Below are 16,582 nucleotides of genomic sequence, written 5' to 3'. Positions count from 1 at the left end.
GATGGATGGGTGGATGGGTGGATGGATGGATGGGTGGGTGGGTGGATGGATGGGTGGATGGATGGATGGATGGGTAGATGGATGGGTGGATGGGTGGGTGGATGGATGGATGGGTGGATGGATGGATGGATGGATGGGTGGGTGGATGGATGGATGGATATCTATATTTTCGTGTCATGCACATAACATGCCCAACCCTTTTAGCGTTTTATAAGACACCAAAAATACAGCTGATTAGAGAGAGAGGCAGATTAAGACCGGGGAGGGAAAAAAAGGCTGAGAAGGAAAGGAAGACTGACAGGCAGTCAGAGAGTCACAGAGATAACAAATAAATAAATGAGAGACTCTGAGAAGGTCAATGACAGAGAGAAATAGCCAAGGATGCAAACAAAACATCAGAAAGGAAAAATGATACGGTGGGAGGAAAAGAGACGGAGGCAGAGTGAAGTTCAGCAACGAGAAGCGGCAGCAGAGGATTCCTCTGTACCTGTGGAGGAGATTAGGGGTCTGCAGCCAGTGTGATTAATGAGCTGGCCGCTGATTGCTCATCCCCATCTCCCTCCCGTGAATAATCACCACCCCAGCACTCAAAGAGAGAGCTCACGGTCGTCTGTGTGTGTGTGTGTGTGTGTGTGTGTGGGTGTGGGTGTGTGGGTGTGTGGGTGAGAGACAGAGAGAATTCGTGCTTGTGTGTACATAATAGATAAGAGTGCGTATGAGAGACAGTAAATAAGCAGTATGTACGGTATGCACAATATGTGGGGTGATATACAGTGTGTGCAGAGAATTAACCGCTGCGGGAGTGCAGAGTTACTGATCGACTGAGGGAAAGATGCATGTGCATGCCCATTAGGATGTGTAACATGACAATAATTCAGCGTGTCGTGTGTTTGAAACACAGATGATGTATTCTCTAATAGCTGCAGCCCACCTGCAGAGAGCAGCCCTCAGACTCGGCGGGGGTCCTGTTACGCTACACGCACCGTACAAACCTGGCAGAGTCAGAGAGGACACGATCACCTGTAGTGGTGTTGTGGCACTTCAAAGGGAGATTACAATCGCAGTATGAATCAGCTGCGTTAGAAATAGAACGATGTGCAATGTGAGCGTCTTAGGATTCAGATTTTGTTTCACTGTTTGTATTGAGGTAGCTACCCTCCAAACCCCAAACTCTGCCTGTGGAACAATCGCTGAGGAAGCTGTGTTTAACCGCAGCCTGGCGCGCAGTCGGCCGTCTATTGTGCTGCATTGCTTGGTGGTCTAAGATTGCCTGCTGTCATGACTTTTTTTGCGGTTGCGTAGCAACAATGAGAGAAATATTGATTTTGTTGCCTGTTAAAACGTGCCTTTAGTCGAGGGTTAGCACAAGTGCAAGCGCGTCAACGGCATGGAGTTACTCTGACTCCTACAAGCAGTTTGGCAGCTTTGCAGAAACATGAAGGAAGCGTGGAGGCTGGCTAATAAAGCCCATCCACTGTAGCAGCTGCTTCCCACTCAGCGATGAGCTCAATGATTAATGCCGGAATCTTAAATCACCCAACAAAACCCAATGAGGATCCAATATGAATATTCGAATGTGCTCGTGTATATATTTGCATACATCACATGAAGGGAGAGAGAGAGAGAGAGAGAGAGAGAGAGAGAGAGAGAGAGAGAGAGAGAGAGAGAGAGAGAGAGAGAGAGAGAGAGAGAGAGAGAGAGAGAGAGAGAGAGAGAGAGAGAGAGAGAGAGAGAGAGAGAGAGAGAGAGAGAGCTCTGTTTTTATAATGAAGTCTGGTTGTATAGAAGTCTATGAGAAAATGACTCTACTTCTCTCTTGATTTATTACCTCAGTAAACATTGTGAACATGAGTTTATGTCTCAATCTCTAGTTTCAAGTCTTCTTCAATACAGCATGATGTTCATTTAGTACATTATGGTCCATTTAGAGTCACACAGACCATAAAGCAGGGGATGCTTTAGGGCGGGGCTACTGTGATTGACAGGTTGCTCCCACAGTGTTGTCCGGTCTGGGAGTTGACGGTGTTTTTCGTGTTCCAATTTGAACCCGCAGGATTATTTCAGTTCATTTAACAACCACAACAATTAACAATCATATTCTGTCAATAAAGTCTGGAAGCTCACATCCATCACATGGTCACACGTGGTCATTTTAAAACGAGTATGTTTGAACTGAACAACTTCCTCCTCCTCGCTGATTCTGTCCGAGGTGGCGACTGCAGTCCGTGATCGATCCAAACGTGTTTTCACTGCCAGTCAAACTGACTTCAGTGTGCCAAGATGACCATCACAGTAATGGTGGTGTCACCAGAGAGCGCAACACATAAATCAGTCAGAAGACAGAGGGTTGTCTTCGGAGAGCTCGGGACGGGATGTGTCCTGACAGCAAAGTGCTGTTTTATCCTGTGGGTCTGGGTTATGAAGAGTTTCTACAGCTGGAGGGTCTATTGCTTTGGGCCATGTTTAGTGATGCGGCTCTCTGAAAGTTAAACACACACGCATTAACTTCAGGCAGACACTGAAGTACTGATTCAAACACTTGTGTAAATGTTGTAACTTTCTCTCTCAACCGGCCACTCTGACTGTTTCTGTCTCCATTTGTGCACAGAGACAACAAGCAGCACGCTCGCTACGCATGAGATCCACCTGCCTCTGCAGAGACGGCGATCCTCAGCAGCCGTTCATTCTGTACACCAAGCAGAGAACTGCTGAGACGTCTTTAAATTGGACGATACTGGATTGTTTGGGGAGGAACAGACTGAAACCTAATTATTATGTTCTGGAAAAACATGGCCGCTAAACCACTTTAGAAGAACGTATTTACCACTCGGAATCTTGATGTTAATCATTGATGAGGAAGCAGAATTACACCAAGATTACTCTGTTTACAAAGTGTTTTATTTCATTTTGCACCAATTACGACGCATTATGTTATTATCTCACAGCTTGCCAAGTCCCTGTCGACTAGAGGGAGATTCAATTCAATGATTTTGTTTTCTTAATGCTGCCGTTCCTCGATGAAGCATACTGGATGCTTGATTGTTTGACCCACAAATCAACCAACCTGTTGATGCCTGTCAGCTTGTTTTCTTGCCTCCTGCCCCCAAATGACTCCTCACGTCCCACTCCTTTACCTTCAACCCTTTCCATCTGTCTTTCTTTCCCTTATTTCCTCCTCACTCTCTGCTCTAGTCCACAGTCAGGATGTTAATCCGTCCTACGCTTTAAAAAGAAGAAGAATAAGTCATGGTGTTCTGCTCCTCTGCTTTGTGGCTTGATGTCTTACTCCAGCTCACGAGGGGCCGGTCTCATGAAAGTGGAAAGGGACAACTGCAAAAAGCTGCAGTCTCAAGCTCGCCACGTTAGTTATTCCCTGGGAGATCTGCTACGTGCTCTGCATCAAATTCGTCCATCTTGCCGTCTCACACGCGCACACATTTTTACTCCCTCTTGTGCCCCCGTGTCGCCTCGGCGCGGCTTTCATTCATTCATCCTCTGTCACATTCTTTTTCTCTCGCATTTCAGCTCTATTATTTATCGTTTTCAGATCTTTTGTTGTTTTTTCTTTCTCCTCGCACTTGTTTCACTCAAGCTCTTTTTATTCCATTCATGTCTTTACATCTTTCTCTTTATAGTTCTCCTTTCTCCTCTCTCCCTTCTCCATCTCTCTTCCTCTCTGTACTCACTGTGCTGTTCAGAGCTGGATGCTGAAACCTCACCGTCGGCCCTGTCAGCCCGTCCATAGCTCAGTGAGCAGGGCTGATCGATCAGTGGAGCTCCCGAATTCCCCTGAAAGTCAATTACTAACTTGCACATTGGAGCTATTTCGGGAAAGGGTGGGGATGGGGTGGTTGGGGGGGGGGCTGTAGGAATCATTAACTAGATAATGCCATGACAACCTCATCCAGCCAGGGCAGAGCAGGAGCTGCCTGTGGATATGCAACTGGTCTGGGTCATCTGGGAAAGACACAGCACATGAGAGGATGTTTGGACAGACAAAACGCTTGAATGGCATTCTTTGCTTCTTTTCTTCTTTATTTATTCAACGATCATTTTTATCAGTGTTTTATGTAGGCATGTTCCTCTTTGGCGTGTTTGTGTTGAGACAAGAATCAACACTGATGCATTTTAAAAGTTAGTGTGATTCACAACACTTCGAAACTACTGATGTTTCATTCGTGCATTGGTAGTGAATGAAGCCCATTGTGTGTATGGTGCCAAAACCCAAGTATCTCACTGGCAGAGATAAGGCAGGTTAGGTCATTAGCTGACTTGAACTGAGGAAGGAACCAACAACCTGGGCACCTGTTTGTGTTCCCACTTGCCACAGCTATTGAGAGGCAACACCCCTCTATCAGCTGTTTTTAATTGGATGACAAGAAGATGTTCACGTTTAAAATGCCCCCTAATGTCACAGACCTAACAAAAGTGCAATCAACACCTTTTTCTTGCTTACACGCCCACTTTTCATCATATAAAAAGGCTGTTCTCTTGGTCTCATAACTGTAACCTCAGTGGGTTGAGTTTGGATGGAGTCAGGAGGATTCATTTCACTTCTGTTCCATCTTTAACGAAGGTACATGTGGTTTTGTATTGCTTTTTTTCTCATGGCCTTTCAGCCATACATTAAAAGTGAGCACTAACACATCAGCAGAAAGTTTTAAAGTTCGGACTGACCACATATGAAGGGTTGGCAGGCTGTTGCTGTGAGCTGAAAGTCTTTTTCACCGCTGTCATGAAGGTATTCATTCCTCAATCAAATAACTCACCAGTCAATATTTCAGACCTACATATGTGAGTCCACCCTATAAGGTAGAGAGAAGCCTCAAGATGACTCATGAGGTTTAGAGCAACCTGTTTTCTCCTTCTTTAGAAGCGATTATTTCACTTGGAATTGACTTGCAGTCAATGACTCAAATCCCAACTTCACCGTGGCAAAAGCAGCGCCATCCTTCACACTAGCCAGTGTTTCTTTACCTGCCCGGTCTATTAATAGCAGGTTATACTTCTGCTCTGACTGAACTTTGAAGAGACAGTCATTGCCAGACAACGTTTGTGTCGACTGTGTACCTACTTTCATACCTTTTATAGCAATCAAGTCGTACTAGATGTCCATTTGAACAGTCGACTGCTACAGAGAGCATGTACTGTATTCATTTCAATGTGAGATGTGGTCTTGTTGATGCACAGTACCACCCTGGAACCACCCCTTCGAGCCAGATCAATGCGCTTCATCCCTCATCCGTCCACATGGCACTCAAAGCCTGTTCTGCCACCCAAATTACTGCTCTGCTGATTCATAACTTTGTTGGAACTGGCAGCGCACTGTACCCAAGGCCTTCTGAAATATCACCGACAGACCGAGCTGTCAACCCGGATATATCTATCACCTGGAGAGCTATGTGGAACGGACAGCTCTAGCCGGGGGTCTGTCACAGCAGCGTTTGTCAAAGTCTGTATCTGGACAGGAAGTTCCCCACAAACATTTCAAACTCTGTTCGGCTTCTTAAAGGACGATGTTTATGTTCAGCTCTGTCTGTTCGTGTAGGTCTGTGCTCCATTATAGGGCAGATTCGGTAGAGTTGCGGTGCCTAGAGAGGAAGCATGAGTCAGGTAACTCGGCCCAACGTCATCAGAGTCAGTGTAGCTCAGTCTGAAACAACTCTGCCGCTTCATTTGTGATCTGAGACCAGCTCCGTATTGGACAGATGCCATGCTTGGCACTGCTTTGCTAATTATGGGAGCTGAAAGGAATAAACAACCCCTGCTGTGGAAGGACGGTTGTTAAGTGCGACAGTAACGAGATGAAGTTTAATATAGTTTGTGGCAAAATAAGATTAGTTTTGCTGGAATGGCAGGAACACCCAAATCAGCTGATTGAGTTGAAAAGGCAGGAAATGTGGTCTGTATATCATTCAGCTCTATTTCTTTACAGTATTTTCAGTTATTTTAAATGATCAGTACATACAACAGATTATTGATTTTGATCTTGCTTCAGTAAATCGTGGAATATTATTGATCAGACACAAGCAGACATGGTTTATGACGTTCGTTTTTCCCCGTGTTGCTCGTATTCAGGTTTCTCAGGGAATTGCTCACCGAACGTCATTTCAATCAGGAGAGACAAGTCAGATAAAGAAAAGATAATTGTTTACTGTGAACAAATGATATGTGATGATATTGCTCTGGCGCTTGGACTCTACGGGGAGATTTGTAGTGGAGGGGCGTCTGCCCTGAGCAGCAGCAAGATGAATCCCCTCGTGGAGTCCAGACAGATAGAATGAGGAGTTGATGAAGCTGATGAAGCTGCAGAGATTGGGCGGAGATGGGGAGGTGGAGGGTTGCGTAACAGCAGCATGAACGTACTGAAGGTAGAGAGTGCAAGAGTATAGTCTTCCTGTCTGAACTTACGCTCCAGCTTCATTTGTCTGCATTACTCTTCGTTTGCTTTTTTTAGTTTGTGCTGAATGGATTAGCATTAACTTTGTGAATCGCAGCATTTTTATTATCGATGGATGTTCATTGAACTAAAATAATGACTGATTTAAATAGCGTGGTTGCCAGTCCGTTCGTACTTTCATCCATCCGGTCCGTTGCCGTGAACGTGATGTCTCAGGAACCATTGGAGGGAATCTTTTCAAATTTGGCATAAACGTCCACCTGGACGCCGACATCAACGGATTCAAGGTGGTGGTCAAATTGGTGGACCTTGCAAAACACGTTTGTGGCCATAACTCAATGATTCATATGCTAATTATGACCATTAAAAAAAAAAAATTCTGATAAACGATGAAGTGGACAGGATGCGGAGGCATAAAACCACGAGACAGTAACTCTGGTGTGTTGTTGCTCTAATTAGATCCTTAATGGTGTACCTTCGAATTACTGAAAGGTCACGCAACAAGGGCGGTTAATGCTGAAGTATCCGTCAAGTAAAGGCGCTCTTTAGATCTGCTCAGTGTAGATGTGCTCAGTGTAGATGTGCTCAGTGTAGATCTGCTCAGTGTAGATCTGCTCAGTGTAGATCTGCTCAGTGTAGATGTGCTCAGTGTAGATCTGCTCAGTGTAGATCTGCTCAGTGTAGATGTGCTCAGTGTTGATCTGCTCAGTGTTGATCTGCTCAGTGTAGATGTGCTCAGTGTAGATGTGCTCAGTGTAGATCTGCTCAGTGTAGATGTGCTCAGTGTTGATCTGCTCAGTGTTGATCTGCTCAGTGTAGATGTGCTCAGTGTAGATCTGCTCAGTGTAGATGTGCTCAGTGTAGATCTGCTCAGTGTTGATGGCTCCATCTAGATTTCTATCCGGCGTCTGTGTCTCTCCATTTATTGAGCCATGGTCACACACACTGACGTATATCATGTGATATAATAGTGAGAATAAAGTGCTCATACTCCATATGTTGCAGAGCACCATATGCTGCAAAGACACTATTTCATGTCTGGTTAAAACATTGAGCACAATGTAATTTTAATCTGACATTAAGAAAAATGTTCAATCGATGAGAAAGCTTCCAGACTGTGACTGTAGACTTCGTGCTTGGACACACAGCTCGGCGACAGTCACTGTTTATGGCGCCAAAGGGAACCATTGAAGGATAATTCTTAATTTGCCGTAAAGGTGAATTTAATTGGATGGCCATTTCAATGAACATACATTTCCCCCAATGAGAAGAATGATATTTGGCTCGCTGTGTGTCCTCTGACACGTGGTCTTTTTTCACACTGAATATCCTTCACTCCTGGACAGCTGTTTATCCTCCCTGGTCCACTAATAACGAGATGGATGCTTGCAGCTTGGCTACAGTTCCACTCCATCAGCACACTTGTTCTGATTTGTGATTTTCTCTGCTTCCCTTTTCCTCCCCTTCTTTCTCCATCTTTTCTTCTCACTATTATCTGTTATTTGCCTCTCTGCCGTCCATTCTCTCTCTCCAACTCAATCATGGCCCTCCATGCTCTCACTCTAACAGAGGTAGTCCAGCTGAGCCTGGCGGAGGACCAGTTGATCAGCGTCTCCACAGTAACAGTGGGCCTCAGTGCCGTCCTTACCTGTGCCATCCAGGGGACGCTGCGTCCGCCAATCATCTGGAAGAGGAACGGCATCGTACTAAACTTCTTGGACCTGGAGGATATCAACGTGAGTGCATGTGGTTGTTTTCTTCATCGTGGTTGATACTGTACTTTATCGCTGTTGGTGATGGTGGCACTGGAGATGATAGCGAGAGCATAACGTGCACAAAACAATCAGTTTGCTTCTCTAGCAGTCTGCATACTGGGCACAAATCTTGGTCCCCGTGGACGTCCACACAGGGGTCCACACTGGTCTTTGTGGGATGGGGCCGTTGACAGAATTTGCGCCATGCGAACCCTTGAATTCAAGACAGCCCACGAGGAAGGACGTGTGGCAGGAAAATAGGAACAGGAAAAACAATTTCAAGCTAAGGACATCAGACTACAGGAGAAGCTTTCCTCCCAGCTCTCTTCATGACACCGTAGAACTGCAGCTCGCTCATTGCTTGATGAACTGTGCGGCCGTGCTCCCGTTTCGACACGGCTGCCCAGGTGACAGCACGGCGCCGGCCTTGCGTTCCCCGACACCGGATCGCAATTCGCTAATTGCATGTTAATGAGCGGCCCTGTTGGTCCGTTGTGATGATGAGTCGATAAACACTGTAAAGTGTAAAGGTGGAGACTTGAGGGAAGGCTATGGCGCCTGAGGTCCCTCAGGCCCTTGACCGTGCATAATGAGTTTCCACAGAGCAAAGTGATCCGAGCGGAAGAGGAGAGAGGAGCCCCGACTGGGTTTGACTTTCTGTGTCAGACAAATCAAAGACGAATCCGGAGACTGTATATAAGAAGTGGACGTAGTCGTGACGTCACTCATTGGTAATGTCATTTTATAGCCTTGAGTTCAGCATTCTGGCCGTCGCCATCTTGGTTTCTTGCAACCAAATCAGGTCAAGGGAGGGTGGAGCTAAATACAACTGAATGCTGAACAAGATATTTTTAGGCGACCAAAATGTTACCATTAACTGTCATGACCTGAAAACACACTGTGATGGTCTGTGTGACTCTAAATGGACCATAATGTACGAAATGAACATCATGCTGTATTGAAGAAGACTTGAAACTAGAGATTGAGACATAAACTCATGTTTACAATGTTTACTGAGGTAATAAATCAAGAGAGAAGTAGAGTCATTTTCTCATAGACTTCTATGCAATCAGAGGAGTCGCCCCCTGGTGGCCATTAGAGAGAATGCAGCTTCAAGGCACTTCAGCATTGACTTTTCAGAGCCCAAGGTTACCGCCTGGATGATATCAAGTCGTTGTGTCCAGTTGGTCAATTCAGCCAATTATAACAGCTTTCTCTTCGACACAAGATTTCGTAACACAGTATAATTCCTGTCTAAATAAAACATAAATTACCTCATAAGAATGTAGACGTCCAAAAAAATTACCCAAAGTCCGTAAAAGTCCATAGCGGGTGCTTCATTTCCCATTCATGTGGATGCTTAAAAGTTGAATTCAAGACAGATGTTAATGCAAATGCCATATACGTATATATTGCATGAATAATTTGTCTTAAGCATATATTATATAAGCTAATATGACGCTCAGGATCAATGGCACATGAATGATTTATCTATATGTAGGTAACTTAACAGGGAAGTGGACCAGTCAGCAAAAATTATACATAATTCCTTCAAATGGATATTTGACAGCTTTTCATTAAACCTCACATTGCACTCTACTAGTGGGAAAAATCGATGAAACCTCATCTGTTGGACAAAAAAATCTGCAAAATAAGGCAGAAAAGTTATTTAAATTTAATTTTGCAGCCAACGTTTTCTACAAGTCGGCTTTGAACAGTGCAGGTCAGAGTGGCGTCGGGTGAAAGGAGGGAGGGGATCGAGCTTTCCTGTCTAAGTCCTTTCAGTCCACCATTTTCCTCTATTGAACTGTGTTGAATGGAAGCAGGCTTGTGTCCACAAGTTTCATTCGACAGTGATGGAAATCTTTCTGCGCTCTGGCACAGACAGGAACCCTTAAACCTGAGAGCTGAGCCTCCGTTACCATCACTCTCATGTGTCTGCTCTCTCGCAGTCTCTCTCTGCCCACCTTCCTCTCCAGTGTGTTGTCTTTCATCGCCTTTCTTTTTTACTCTCATTCGGAGTAGAGCTGTGTTCTCCAACACAGTAGCGGCACCGTGTGTATTGAAGGGTTCGGACCTGTCCCTCCGCTGTACTAGCAGCAGCCACAGCGGCTTACGCTGTAGCTGCTGCCGTCCATCAGCCAAAGAGTTCATCTTCTGAGTGCGATTGAAAACTAATCTTTACAAAATGTAATTAATATGTATATTTCTTTCATTAAAAGAACAATTACTGCACAGCTGCTTTTATTTGCGTGTACATTGGTGCCACTTGGTAAACACAAAGTGAATGTGGCTGTTGACTTGCAATCTGATGTTTATTGCGTCGGCGTTATTCCCATCAAGAAAAAGCAATTATGATTATTTGAGAACATGTCAAAAGACACGTTGATTAAGTGCTGAATCTGAAATCCAAAATGTCAATGAATGACTTTAATTTCATGTGTTTGAATGAAGCCACAATCACGTATAATTCTTCCACTGCTCGTTTTACATTTTAAAAGCATATAAAAAAAACTGCTCGTTTTACATTTTAAAAGCATATAAAAAAACTGCTCGTTTTACATTTTAAAAGCATATAAAAAAAACTGCTCGTTTTACATTTTAAAAGCATATAAAAAAACTGCTCGTTTTACATTTTAAAAGCATATCATTTCACCTGAATGAATAAAAAAGCTTTCCTCTAAGACCTTCAGTACATTTCATCAGTCAAAGTGAAAGAAATAACCATTATGTTACGAGGAGCTGTGCAGCAAACCAAAATCTCCCATTTGCATTCACTATTCTCTTCAAATTTGGCAATTTCATCAATCAATCTTCATCTTTGCCTTTTTGATATGAGCACTGTCCCCAAATAGACATTTACCAAGTCGATCCTATAAGTGCCCAATTTGGTTCTTCACCAATACGCCTGTTCAGAATTATGAGATGTACTATATTATCCGTGGCCTCTGACCAGTAACACCACAGTCAAATGCACAATGCATGTTGATGACCATTGGGATTTACCATGGAGTCCTCCATCCAAAATCCGATGAGCACAAAGAAGGTGAAATGTTTGAAAAGCTTGGATGTGCGACCCCACCACATTGTTTACAGCATAACAGGAAAGTGACGCCATTTTCTGAACTCATTGCAGTTTTATTTTAGTTCCTTCATTTGTCATTACAACCACTTTACTGGTGATTCTTCATAAAAATATAGAAAAACATATTTTGTGAAAGTACCAATAGTCAACCATACAATATCGTTTGCAATATCGATATTTGATCCATTTGGTCAAAAACATTGTGATGGTTTTCTCCATATAGCCCACCATCCCTACCTCTGTCTCAATAGCAGAGGTACTTCATTGGTCTGAAGTTAGTTAGTTCACAAAAAGTCGCAATTTCAAGTTAGAATTGGGGGCAACTCGACTGATGATACGAATAATCTCCGTTCAGTCGACAACCCTGCTGAATACCTCTTTTCTCACAGGAACCACAACTAAGAGACAAGCTTTTTAAACTAAAGCGTGTTCTGCATAACCTGCCAGTTATATTAAACTCGTCCAAATGGCCCAATTCACTTTTAATTGCCCTCCCCGGTGTAGTTGTATCCCTCACCTTAATCGTAAATTCTGAACTCTAAAGGCCGCCTAAATTCCCCGTTTTACGCGAAAAAGTCGTTCCACATCCCCCTGTCACAGAGCGACCCTCTGTCAGGTCACATTAACTTCTAGAGCCCTTTCCATGTCACGACGGAGCTGCATCAGGACATCTGCTCTGCCACTTGGTGGGACAGCGAACTATTTAATGCCTTAATCCGCCCTAAGCTGTGGCTGGAACCCCCTGGTGACTGCCGCACGCTCCACCAACAACAACCAGCTCCATTCATCAACCTAATGGGCTTTGTATTTTTAACCCTTGCCATTTATCAGGCTGAGGCGGCGTGATGAGGGGAGAGAGGAGGATCAAATTCCCCAACGCCTGCTTCGGCTCAACAGGGAAACCATTGATTCATGGTCTCTTCCCTTTCACATCACTCTTTTCTCTCTCTTGTCTTCTCCCATCACTCCCTGCTGTTGTGTGCCTCCTCTTGCTGTTTTTTTTTTTTCCAAGCATCCTTAAGTATTCTATCAAGCTACCTCCATCTCTCCCTCACTCCACGTGGCTCCTCCATGCACCACATCCTTCACCACTATTCCCTCCGCTGCACCTCTTGTTCTTCCTCCTCCCGCCTCTTCTTTCTTCACTTGATTTCCTTCCTCCATCTCTTTCCCGTATTACAGGACTTTGGAGACGATGGTTCCCTGTACATCACCAAGGTGACAACCATCCACATGGGGAACTACAGTTGCCATGCCTACGGCTACGAGGACCTCCATCAGACGCATGTGCTGCAGGTGAACGGTCAGTAGTGGCTCCTTTCTTACTTACGGTGGGGGACAAAGTGCTTTGGTTTTATCTGTGCTGCTCTGTGGTTCCCAGGTGAGGAGATGTTTATCTACTTACTGTCAGCGCCCGTGTCTGTCTCGAAGGCAATTAAGCCGACATTCTGTTGATTGAAATGTCTGGAAACAAAAGCATACCATAGATTTATTGAGTGCAACATTGTCATGTGTGGTTCCCGACCTTTGTAATCAGGCTATTGTGTCCCATCCATATACTGTATGGAACACTAAAAAACAGCAAACAACACAGTTGCTGTGGTGGATTCTTCTACATGTAAATCAATACAACACACAGTAATTCTGCCGCTGGCAATGTTCAGGCTTCGCGCGTGTGTTTGTTCAGTAGATTTGGCTAATTGTGCGTCTGTATCACAACCACTAAAAAGCCGCAAAAGACATTTTAATGCTGTTGAGACGGAACATGTACTCAAGATCAGACTCACGTGAGCATGTAATCCTATGTGTGTGTGTTTCCTCCCAAAACTATTGTTAGTACTCACAATTCAACTCAATTGGGGCCGAATGAAATGATTGGACGGGCTTATTGTTGATTGCTTTCAGGATATCATTTTAACAGAAAGAACAAAACTGCTTTTTTCCCAGATTCCAACTCTGTCTTTCAGTAAATATTCTATATGCTGTTTCACACAGTAGTTACAACAACAGGGAGCGATAAGAACAAGACACAACGTGTGCAAACCACAGACTAAAGGGTAATAACATCAAGAAAACACTCACTGTCAAAATGGTCGCGGATTCATTTTCTGTTGAACCAGCAATCGATGAATCCTTTCAGCACTTGTTTTACCGTTACACAGCTTCTCCACACGATGTGCTGTCGCTGGTCCTCTGTGATGAAGCTGAGCTTCAGTGTGACGATTAGAAAGTATCCACACAGCTCACAACTGTCAACGCGTTGCATCAAAGCGAATCATGTGCCATGAAACACAACACCGCTGCATATACATGAGGCTGAAGACCTGAGAGTGCATGCAGCACATTCACTCGATTCCATTGAGTGGAGAGAAGCTACTTAAGCTACAATACATCTGAAAGCTACACTCGCACTGATTTCAGGCTAAACGTATCAAAGCACTGCCTTGCTCATATTAATCATCTGGATAAGGGCCTTGTCCTGTCTGAGCTGTTATCAAGAGACGCACGATGTGGATTATTTTCAGCCGACACACATAAACGATAATTACTGGCATGAAATAATCATTTTAGCATTTTAAAAAGAAGTTTTTAATCTGTAGTCTCGAGATGATTAATGAAGAAAAAGCAAAGTTGTTGTCCACACATTTGTTTTCATATTTTGGACTTTTCGAAGATTTTGGCGTCAGCCCCGATGTTTAAAGGTGCCCTGCATCAAAACCAGAGAACGACGTCTTACCTGTTCCTGTAAACTATTACCTCATATCCCCCCCCCCCCCCCCCCCCCCGATTCCTCCACGTTCCTTTGCGGTCTTCTCCCCGGAGGAGGAGGTAAGTGGTAGATACGTCCAACATCTATTTCATGCAGGACTCGAGCCGTAATAAAGCAGCCCCGGAGCTCTTGGATTCTTGTTATGTGAGAATGTATATTTCATGCTGGGGTGAGACAAATGCCTCCCTGCCCACTGCGTGTGTGGGTGTTTGTGCTGTGTTCCCCCAGGAGTTCCCATGAAACAGTGTGTAATTAGGTTTTCACTCGCCCCTCCTCTCTCTCCCTGTTTGTGTCGTTGGTTGTTTGTGTTTGTGCGTCCAGTCCCTCCGGTGATCCTGGTCTATCCAGAGACGCAGGCCCAGGAGCCCGGTGTCTCTGCCAGCCTCCACTGCCACGCCGACGGCATCCCCAATCCCAAACTGCTCTGGCTGAAGAACGGCATGGACCTGCTGCCCAGATCCTCCAAACAGCTCTCTCTCATCGGTGAGGAGGTTTTGATTATTTTGGGAAGTGCTGTCAGCATATTATACATTTGAGCACATACTGTGCGGTTCAACTTAGACTTAGCACGTTGGAGCTTGAAAATCAAGCTGCTGTTCTGTGGCGCTAACTCCTTTTTTATTAAAAACCAGCGGTAATATGTTGTTGTGCTTTTCATTCATTTGCATTCCATACCGAGGTGATGAAACCAAGATTGCGGTGACCTTCTTCAACTGTCTTTGTTTTGTTCCCTTGACAAACATACTTGAGCGGTGAATGAAAAGGGAGATTGAGAGAGTAAAAATAAAAGGAAATATACTGTGTGTGAGGCGATGGCAGCCACTCGTCCAGGCTGGAAGACACTCACAATATCAGCGAGACGGAGCAGAGTGGAGCGTGACTTTTCTTTTGATGGCCTAGTTCTCAGTAAGGGAGAGTTTATTGGCTGTGCGGGTCATTACCTGTGGTAATAGCCTGTTATCAACCCTCAGACACTCAAACATGGGAGGTGCTGCGAGGTTCACCAACACAGAAACACTGCCGTGGCTACCGTTTCAGATTTGCCATCTAATGCGGCAGGAGTTCTACTCAGCGGTGTTTACATGAACAACATTAAGTTCAGTGAAAAGATGAGAGTGGAAATTGTAGATTAAGTAGTTTATATTACCATTTTTATCCAGCCATGATTCAAAAGAATCCAAAGCACAGACAAGGTGTGATTTGCGCTTTCACCGCCGCGCATCACATATAATGTCAGCGGTGAAATACAGACGTGAAAGGTGCACTCAGCAGAGCGCAGATGTCCACCAGGTGTGTCTGCAACGACCACTGCTGTGTTGTGTGATTTCAATGAATACAACCCACAATTATCAAAGCCCGTCGAGACACGAATGTGCTGTAAGACATTTTAAAATACACTTTTAAAACAAGATGCGATGTATGCAGAAAATTGGCAAAAACTAAATTGAACTCAGCAAGCTGTCTGCCCGCGTAGCAGCGACTGAGTGGCGGCAACGTACTCTGCAGTGCGTGTGCTGGGAGCTCCGTTAGCTGTTAGCTGTTAGCCACACACACCACCCGAAACACTAAAAGCGAGCAAACTCTGTTCTCCCCACTGTGTGGGTGCAGAGTAGCGGCGATGCACTCAGCTGTGTTATCGATCGCTGCCCCTACCGGCCGGGGGCCAGTTCGGAGGAGTGAATGAGGAGTCAGCGTGCAGTCAATGACAGAATAAATCAGAAGGCGGTACCACAAACCCAAGAGGTCCTTGAGCATGCAGCCATAACTGGGCACCCAAAACATGCTGCAGTTTGTTTCAGTAATAAGCCGGTAAAGAAGACCTCACTCCAAGTCATCAGGAACTGCTACAAGCTTGCAAAGAAAGGATAAAAAGACTAATTTAATGAATGGTTGATTCAGTGGTTTTCAACATCAATTGATCAGAACGTAATTATGAATTAGAAGTGATTAAAGCGGTGTCTCGCTCTATGAAGGCCTGCTTCAAGGCACTTTTCACTTCAAAGCATTTCACATTTTTCCTCGGACAAAAGAGAATTACTCTCAGAATCCAGAAGACATTTCACGAATGTGAAACGCTTTGCGTCAACTTCTGTAACGTCTTGTTATTTTACAACCCAGCAGGCATAAATTAGAGGCTGGTGGTCGCTTTCAACATAAGAAAAAGAGAGTAACATTTGCAAGCGTAAGCTTTATTACCGTTTGCTGAATATTGTTCCTGCAGGAAGACGAGCACTCACAGTTTGTGAGCTTTTAGTTTCAAGTAGAAAAGAAGAAATCCAACAGGATGGAGAGCCTAAGAGCGGGAGAGTTGATGCTGTAGATACTTCAAGAGACGTAGAGAAAGAGGGAAACTGAAGCTTTCATCCCCCCCCCCCTGCTGTGAAGTGCTTTGTGTTCAATGTCGTGCTGCATGCAGTACAGGGAAGGTCAGAGTGCAGCTGTACATCACAGAGCTCGATGCTACAGCAAGCGTCAGAGAGCCACGTCACCTTTCACCTCCATCTAACCTCACGCACAGCTGCAACTCAAACAATGCAGCTTTGTACGGTGTGGAAAATAAGTGTGGAACTAGA

At 44.6% G+C, this 16,582-nt stretch overlaps 1 protein-coding gene across 1 annotated transcript in view; it reads left to right on the top strand.

Annotated features, from left to right (window-relative positions):
* fstl4 (follistatin-like 4) overlaps nt 1-16,582 on the top strand; it is a gene marked incomplete at both ends in the record, with an annotated part of 145,465 nt that overhangs the window by 114,775 nt on the left and 14,108 nt on the right. The window contains 3 exons of the mRNA XM_079283103.1: nt 7,970-8,136; nt 12,422-12,542; nt 14,331-14,492. Coding sequence (XP_079139229.1) covers nt 7,970-8,136; nt 12,422-12,542; nt 14,331-14,492 — 450 coding nt within the window. The remainder of the gene's footprint in view (nt 1-7,969; nt 8,137-12,421; nt 12,543-14,330; nt 14,493-16,582) is intronic.

The sequence above is a fragment of the Melanostigma gelatinosum genome, assembly GCF_949748355.1.
Source record: "Melanostigma gelatinosum genome assembly, chromosome: 14".
NCBI classification, from domain to species: domain Eukaryota; kingdom Metazoa; phylum Chordata; class Actinopteri; order Perciformes; family Zoarcidae; genus Melanostigma; species Melanostigma gelatinosum.
The sequence above is the reverse complement of the archived record's forward strand: the minus strand, read 5'-3'. Positions and strand labels throughout refer to the sequence as shown.